Source organism: Sinocyclocheilus rhinocerous, unplaced genomic scaffold (genome assembly GCF_001515625.1).
Source record: "Sinocyclocheilus rhinocerous isolate Xijiao unplaced genomic scaffold, SAMN03320098_v1.1 scaffold242, whole genome shotgun sequence".
Taxonomy (NCBI): Eukaryota; Metazoa; Chordata; class Actinopteri; order Cypriniformes; family Cyprinidae; genus Sinocyclocheilus; species Sinocyclocheilus rhinocerous.
Genome location: NW_015638945.1, coordinates 222,497 through 231,717, shown reverse-complemented (window position 1 = coordinate 231,717; position 9,221 = coordinate 222,497). Strand labels below are relative to the sequence as shown.

Here is a 9,221-nt window from a genome sequence, read left to right as displayed (position 1 = left end):
TTATATTTTGAATAAATGCTGTTCTTTTTAACTTTTTATTCATCAAAGAATCCTGAAAAAATTATCGCAGTTTCCCAAAAAATATTTGGCAGCACAACTGTTGAATAAATGCAGCCTTGATGAGCAGAAGAGACTTCTTTAAAATACATGATCCCAAACTTTTGAACGGCAGTATATATATGCAGTATATATATATACACACACACACACACACACATTTAAATACATATAAAAATATTTTTTTAATTATTTAAAAATATTTAAAATTATTTACAAAAATATTATATTTAAATATAAAATAATAAATGTTATTCTCTGTTTTAATTTATGTATAACATGAAAACAAATCTCTTAAACAGGGTTTTTCCAGAATGCGCCTGACCAGTGTATAAATAAATGAGAGAATTAATTCTGAAATGATCATTAACATGATTCAACTCCCACAGAAGGAAAGTTTTGTGGGAAAACCCATGCGGTTGTGTTCATCGGTCAGTGTGACGATCGGGTCTTGTGTCATTCGTTTCTGTAGTAGATTAAACACTTACTTCCGATCTCCACTTTAAACTCGGCTTTAGCGATTCCCGCGCTGTTAGCTGTCTGGCAGACGTACACGCCTTCATCCGTCACGTTCAGAGGCCGAACAAACACCAGTGTGTCCTCTTTAACCAGCACTCCTGCTGGCAGACGACTGTCCTTTCTGAACACACACACACAGACACACACACACACACACACACACACAGACAAACACCAGTGGATGCAATTATCTGTACTGTTCAAATAAGAGAGTTTAAAGCAAAAACAGTTGTGCTGCACAATATTTTTGTGGAAACTGTGATGCATTTTATTTTTTAGGATTCACAGATAAATAGAAAGTTTAAAAGAACAGCATTTAATTGAAATAGAAATCTTCTGTAACATTATAAATGTATTTACTGTCACTTTTGATCAATTTAATGCATCCTTGATGAATACAAGTGTTAATTTCTTATTGACCACAAACTTTTGAATATTAGAATGATTTCTGAAGATCATGTGACACTGAAGACTGGAGTAATGATGCTGAAAATACAGCTTTGCATCACAGAAATAAATTACAGTTTAACACATATTCACATAGAAAACAGTTGTTTTAAATTACAATAATATTTCACTATTTTTACTGTATCTTTGATCAAATAAATGCCGTAAATAACTATTTAGATTTTTTTTTCAGAAAATAAGACTTCATATCTTATGCGTATGACTTTGCATCTAAATCATGATTTAAGGATGTTCAGATATTTGTTCTGAAAAAAGCAAAACAAACACAGAGGAGGAAAATCACTTTTTGAAATCCTCGTGCTTCGGTTTAAATGTGCATGAGAGTCGTTTTTCACCCTTCCTCCATCAGTATCTGTGTTTAATCTGCTTTAGGTGGCTTTAACCCCTCAGACAGGTGTGAATCAGGACACACCCCGATACCGACACACACTCACACACACACTCACTCACACACACACACTCACACAGCATTCCTCCAGCCGATACCCCACAACATCACACGACTGCAGCGATGCCAAACACCACATTAAACGCATCTCAGGTTTCGAACCTTCGCTGTAATTATCATCTGAGTATCATGTGACTCCTGCACGCTGTTACCAGTTCATTCTCCAGCACTACCTGAATGAAAACACCTCCTCAGCAACTGTATGCATGCAAATATGACCAACACACCATGCAACCTTAATAAAGCACCAACACGCATGATCTGAGGACTCTGCAGAAGCATGCATGACGACGCACACTGGATGCATTAAACGCTGTTAATTGCAGTTGATGCGCTGCATCTTTAATCCAGTGCAAAGCCTGTGTTTCTGTGCCGGTTAAAACAATCATTACAGGACAGGAGGGTTATTTAGGGCTTAGCGTGTGTCTCGATACACCCCACCCTCATCATTTAGCATCCTGCTCTTTTTCTCTCTCTCTCGTTCTCTTTCTTTACTGCCCCGTGCATGAAAAGAGCCCTTTTTGCTCTTTGCTCTCAGGTTGCAATGCAACACTGAAGCTTTTATTTTATCCTGAAAGGAGCATGTGAATATGCATTGCTGCAGTTCAGAGGCCTTTGTGATTGTGCTAAAGAGAACAAAAGGAAGAGGAAAATAAAGAGGAACACAAAGAAAGTGGTGGTGGAAAACTAGTGTTTTTGTAGGGATTTTGCCATGCCACTAGTACAATTCGACACTCGTTTATGCAACTAAAGCGTGCTGAGTTTAAATAACTGCGGTGGGTGATCTGACAGACAGCAGCGTAATCAAATAATAAACAGGCCTGTGGTTTACAGTCACACCTACAGACTGACCGACCATCTGATGCATACGACACACAAACATGAGAGTATTTGCCAAAATCACAACCACTGAACTCACTGGCTGTGTTAATCTTCAGAAGTCAGTCAGGACTGGGTAATATACAGTATAGCTAAAAATATCATAAATACTAACAAATAAATACTAAATAATTATAATAAAAATAGTAAAATAATAAATTGAAAATACTAAAATAAACACTAATACTAAAATATTAAAATAGCAAAAAATAAATATTAAAATAAATACTAAATTCTATTACTAAAATATTAAAATAGCAACAAAAAAAACATTAAAACAAATGCTAATACTAAAATAATTAAATAGTAAAACAGCAAAAAATAAATTCAACATACTAAAATAAATACTAATACTAAAATAGTAAAAAATAAACAATAAAACGAACTTTAAATACTAGTAATAAAAATAGTAAAAATAAATATTAATTATTAAAGCAAACTCTAAATACTATTACTAAAAAAAGTTAAATGGTAAAAATAAATACAACATACTAAAATAAATATGAATACTAAAATAGTAAAAAATAAAAAAACAAATACTAAAAAATACAAAAAAAGAAGCAAAATAGTATAAATCTATACTAAATACTAAAATAAATAGCAATACTGAAATAGTAAAGATAAATATTAAATACCAAATACTAAAGCATATTTACCCCACTAACTGTTTTCCCTAGAGAAGAGTTTGATGTAATAATTTCCATTTATAATAATAATAATAATAATAATAATAATAATAATACATTTATTTATATAGCACCTTTCAAACATAAAATGCGGCTCAAAGTGCTTTACATAATCAAGAATAAACGGTTAAATAAACAACAACATTACATCCAATAAAACAAATACATCAAGCTTACAATATGTATACAATATATGTAAAACAATACAGCACATTCAATAAAACAGACAAGTTAAAAAAATAAGTTTTTATCTTAGTTTTAAAAATACTGATTGTGCTAGCTTCCCTAATATCTGAAGGTAATGTATTCCATAATTTAGGAACATAATTTACGAAGGCTGCATCACCAATTTTATTTCTTACAGAACTAGGAACCTCTAGTAAACCTGTATTGGAAGATCTTAAAGTTCTTGATGGAGTATAATTAACAAGAGAACTGGCAATATAATTAGGTCCTTGCCCATTACGGGCTTTGTACGCAATAAGGAGGACTTTATAATCTATTCTAAATTTTATAGGAAGCCAGTGCAATGTAGCTAAAACTGGTGTTATATGTTTTCTTTTTTTAGTTCTAGTCACTAGCCGAGCAGCTGAGTTTTGGATAAGCTGAAGTCTATTAATTGATTTTTGTGGAAGACCAGTAAAAAGTGCATTACAATAGTCAAGTCTACTCGAAATAAAGGCATGAATGAATTTTTCCTGCATCTTTCCGGTTTAAAAGAGGTCGAATTTTAGCAATGTTCCTTAAACGGAAAAATTATGATTTTGTTACCTTATTGATGTGAGAATTTTAAATCAGTCTAAAATTACACCAAGACTTGTGACCTCTGAGCGAACCCAAGGAGTCAATTTGACCAAATTCTTATACACCATTTCTTTTTTTTTGTCTTAGGACCTACCAACAGAATATCAGTTTTATCCTCATTTAACTTAAAAAAATATATTACTCCTCCATTTATTCACTGCCATGAGGCAGGTTGTAATGGAGTTAATAGCCCCCATGTCATTTGGTGTATCATCAGCATAACTGTGGAAACTTACATTGTTTTCTCTGATGGTGTCACCAAGTGTCAGCATGTATAATGAAAACAACAAAGGACCAAGACAGCTTCCTTGTGGGACTCCATAATGGAATTTATGTTTCTCAGACACATAATCTCCAAGTTGAACAGTGAAATTTCTCCCCTTAAAGGGGTCCTATTATGCTTTTTCACTTTTTCAACTTTAGTTAGTCTGTAATGTTGCTGTTTGAGCATAAAAAAGATCTGCACAACACACACTGGCCCAGCTAACCAATCACAACACACACTGGCCCAGCTAACCAATCACAACACACACTGGCCCAGCTAACCAATCACAACACACACTGGCCCAGCTAACCAATCACAACACACACTGGCCCAGCTAACCAATCACAGCACATTTTGTATTTCAGAAGGCGGGCCTTCATTTGATACAGGAACTATTCAAGCCGTTCATGCCAGACTGGGGAGAGAGGTGTTGTAATAATGTAAAATATGTGAAAAATAATGTGTTTTTCGAACAACCTAGTATGAGAGCCTGTTCCAGTACACCCCCAAAACAAAATCAAGACTTTGTAAAAGAGCATAATAGGACCCCTTTAATATAGGTTTTAAACCAATGTAATATGTTGTCAGAAAGGCCTACCAATTTTTCTAAACGATTTATTAAAATATCATGGTCGATTGTGTCGAATGCCGCACTCAAGTCTAAAAGGATAAGAACTGAAACTTTATCGAGATGAACTCTAAGATCATTTGTTATTTATATAAGAGCAGTTTCGGTACTGTTGTACTTTCTATAGCCAGACTGAGACTCTTCCATAATTTGATTTTCTTCAAGAAAAGATTTTATTTGTGTTGCGACCACCTTTTCAAGTACTTTACTAATAAATGGGAGATTAGATATCGGTCTATAATTAGCCAAATAATTTATTTATATGCACTAAATTAACAACGCTTAATACAATCAGTAATATTTAGGGAACTTAATGGCTATTCAGACATCTAGTAAAATGATTTTAATGATCAGAACTGTATGAGCATTTTTAATTCTGTAAAATACTTTTGGATGGACAGAAATTCTGATCACAAATTCTACATACAGGTTCCGCAGGTTTTTTTGTGTTTTATTTGAATGTCTGTTTTTCCATAGCAGTCTATTATTGTGGTTCAATCTATTTCAGATGTTCATCTGCCCCAAAACAACAGGTTAAAACAAGCCAACTGTGGTTAGTCACTTCACACATCAGTCAGACTGAATGCTCCTGTGCAAGTGGGTGGTTTTTGGTCAGAATAAACTGCAGTGTGGTCCAGATCATTCTGTGTTACCTGCTCCACGTGACGTTTTGCGGCAACGGGTTTCCTTTAACCACACATCTGAGCTCAGATCCTGAGTGTCCGATTCTCCAGGAACCAGAATCAGCAATCAATGCATCAGGAGGAACTGAAGCACAAACACAGGCTCATTATCAACTAAAACTATACATATGCTGTGGTATCAAAGAAGTACTTCGCTTTAAGTAATAAATGGAAAGCAAGTTAAATTGAAATATTTTTATTTTCTTGCTGATCCGAAAAATGATCCGATCCGTGGGTCAAAAACCGTAATGTGATCCGAACCGTGAGATTTGTGATCCGTTGAACCACTAATAGACATATGAAAAAACTAATAAAAATACCACAAACAAAAAAAACACTAAAACTTTAATGAAGATTACAATAAAAACAGAAAATATAAAAATAAAAATAATGCAAAGTACTAATAATAACTATAACAGTATTTCACTGATACAAAAATAACACTGTAACAGGTATATTATCATTAACTAAAACCATAAAAAGTTCATTACTTGAAATAAAATGAGCATTAAAATTTAAATAATTCCTTAAAAAAATCTAATAAAAATGACAAAAACTCACATCAAAATCACTAAAATTTTAACTACAAATTAAAATGAAAAATAAAAATAAACATTAAAGGCACAGTATGTAATTTTCACTGCTAGAGGGCGCATATTCAAAACAAACAAAGAAACAAAGGCGTAGTTTGATGACGCCGTGACTGAGTGTGGAATCATGGGCAGAAATCATGTTCATGGATGAGCTAACGAATTAAAGATTTATTAACGTCACTGTAGTATGAAGCAGGGTGGGGCTGAAAGCTGTGGAAGCGGAAAACAGCCGAGCTTTTATTATGCCACAGTCGACCGCTTTCGCTCCTTCCGCTCATGCGAATGTGGGGTAAAGCAGCTCGGTTTTATCATACTAGATACATTTGAGTGTGTTGAAAGTGCTGTTATAATCAGGGGTGCACATAAGTGGTACGCAGGTGCGCATGCGCAACCAAAATAAAAAATGCGATGTGTAAAGAAGTTCTGACAGCGCATTTGCGTACCGACATGGTTGACAGCTGTTAATGCACAATTACCATTTTAGATCGACAAACTGTAATACTGTATAAGATTTCTATTCAAACTGAATAGATAAATAAATCTAGGCTACCCGTTTTCAAAGCACAATGCAAAACTGTGACATTTCATTCACGGCAGCGCTAAACCCGGAAGAGCATATACTTACTTGCTGGCAACACGTCAAAATAAAAGCATGCTGATTTTAAGTTTGAAAATGATGAAAATTCACCTTTAAAAAAAGAAAATATTAGCATTTTATTTTTAAGTTTACTATAAAATAGTTGTATTTGTATTTAATACTCCCTTTTTATTTTAAAATATAATAGTATTATCACACTTTATTATTTTATTAAAAAAACTAAACAAATAAAGTGCACCAATATTTTCACTACAATTAATTTATTTTTTTATACTTGTATTTAATGGGTTATGCACTATGTGCAGTGTGAGGACCAAAATAAATCTCCAGGTTCTCCTATGAGAACCAGGCTGAAAAACTTATGTGCACCCCTGGTTAGAATGCTACTCTGTGTGTTCGTCACCTGTCTAATAAAACGCATAACATATTAAAGCGCCTTTGGCGTTTCCATGTTTTCTACAAAATAAAACCAGAAATCGAGGGTGTATGACGTCATTGACAGGCGACGCAATGACGCGGTCCTTTACACTAGTTAAATTCATATTACTCTGGATTTAAACATTCTTGGAAACATTTGGGATAATCTAAGTACACATGTCAACAAACTATATAACACTGTTCTAGTGGTTTTTGGATATTTTAATAAAAAAAAACTTACATATCGTACCTTTAATTCTAAATATTAACAAACTATAATAGTGTCTCAAAGAAAAGAGCAGCATGAACATTATGCAAAATGTTTCTTTTTGTGTCATGCAGAATAAATGAAGTCACACAGCTTCTTTATTTTTGGGTGATGTGTTTAAGGATAACTCACAGTGCACGACGAGCTCGTTGCTGATTCTATGCGGGCCGTCGAGAGCGGGATGCCACACCAGACAGTCCAGGCGCCGCTTGTTCATGCTGCGCAGCGGATGCACGGAAAACTGCGAGGTTACGACTCCATCTTCTCCAGTGCGGTTCTGCGACTGCCCGGGAATGTCCGTGTCCCAGGACAAACGTGGCGAAGGGTGTCCAACCGAGCGACAGGAGGCAGCCACGCGGAACGACTGGCCTTCCTGCAGAATCACCGGCTCCAGAGAAGAGATCGGCAAAACTAGTGAAGGAGAAACACAGATGAAGCACTGTGTTAAAGCATAATAACACTGCAAACTGTGGCATTTTAGAACACTGAATAGAAGTACAGTACATTAAAGTAAGATACAATAGTAATGCAAGAACTGATGAATGTATAGACAAAAATATCTAACAATAGCTGCAATAACCTGTTATAGTTTTTGTCAATATTCAAGTTTGTTTATATTTTTATTATTTATAATTTTAATGTTTTTGTCATTTTTATTAGTTTTTTAAAACCAGAAATCGAGGGTGTATGACGTCATTGACAGGCGACGCAATGACGCGGTCCTTTACACTAGTTAAATTCATATTACTCTGGATTTAAACATTCTTGGAAACATTTGGGATAATCTAAGTACACATGTCAACAAACTATATAACACTGTTCTAGTGGTTTTTGGATATTTTAATAAAAAAAAACTTACATATCGTACCTTTAATTCTAAATATTAACAAACTATAATAGTGTCTCAAAGAAAAGAGCAGCATGAACATTATGCAAAATGTTTCTTTTTGTGTCATGCAGAATAAATGAAGTCACACAGCTTCTTTATTTTTGGGTGATGTGTTTAAGGATAACTCACAGTGCACGACGAGCTCGTTGCTGATTCTATGCGGGCCGTCGAGAGCGGGATGCCACACCAGACAGTCCAGGCGCCGCTTGTTCATGCTGCGCAGCGGATGCACGGAAAACTGCGAGGTTACGACTCCATCTTCTCCAGTGCGGTTCTGCGACTGCCCGGGAATGTCCGTGTCCCAGGACAAACGTGGCGAAGGGTGTCCAACCGAGCGACAGGAGGCAGCCACGCGGAACGACTGGCCTTCCTGCAGAATCACCGGCTCCAGAGAAGAGATCGGCAAAACTAGTGAAGGAGAAACACAGATGAAGCACTGTGTTAAAGCATAATAACACTGCAAACTGTGGCATTTTAGAACACTGAATAGAAGTACAGTACATTAAAGTAAGATACAATAGTAATGCAAGAACTGATGAATGTATAGACAAAAATATCTAACAATAGCTGCAATAACCTGTTATAGTTTTTGTCAATATTCAAGTTTGTTTATATTTTCAGTTTTAATTTTAAAGTTTTAATAATTTTAATGTTTTTGTCATTTTTATTAGTTTTTTTTAAATCAAAAATAAGTCTATTAAAGCAATAAGCCCCAAGAAGCCGTGGTTTACAGTGAATTTATAACAGCTAAGGGGCGTTGTTAGGCACGACACGAAGCGTATAAATTCACTGTTATTAATTCACTGTAGACCACGGCTTCACGGGGCTTATTGCTTTTATAAAACGGTTATTCCATATATGTAGTAAGGTTTCACAAAATAAAACAGAGCAAATAAAGTGTAATGATATTAATAAAAACATTATTCTTCCGCCAAACAATGTAGTTCCTCAGAAACAGTTGTTGTTGCAACAAAGTGGTTGCCGAGCAACACACAAACGTAAACAAAGGTGTATGTTAC

The 9,221-nt window shown here is 34.9% G+C and overlaps 1 protein-coding gene across 1 annotated transcript in view; it reads right to left on the bottom strand.

The window, feature by feature from the left end:
- Window positions 1-9,221, bottom strand: part of nectin4b (nectin cell adhesion molecule 4b) — a 27,275-nt gene that overhangs the window by 6,160 nt on the left and 11,894 nt on the right. Inside the window, exons 3-7 of the mRNA XM_016565503.1 lie at window positions 8,442-8,638; window positions 8,388-8,407; window positions 7,446-7,724; window positions 5,408-5,522; window positions 546-697 (exon numbers count right to left, since the gene is read on the bottom strand). Coding sequence (XP_016420989.1) covers window positions 546-697; window positions 5,408-5,522; window positions 7,446-7,724; window positions 8,388-8,407; window positions 8,442-8,638 — 763 coding nt within the window. The remainder of the gene's footprint in view (window positions 1-545; window positions 698-5,407; window positions 5,523-7,445; window positions 7,725-8,387; window positions 8,408-8,441; window positions 8,639-9,221) is intronic.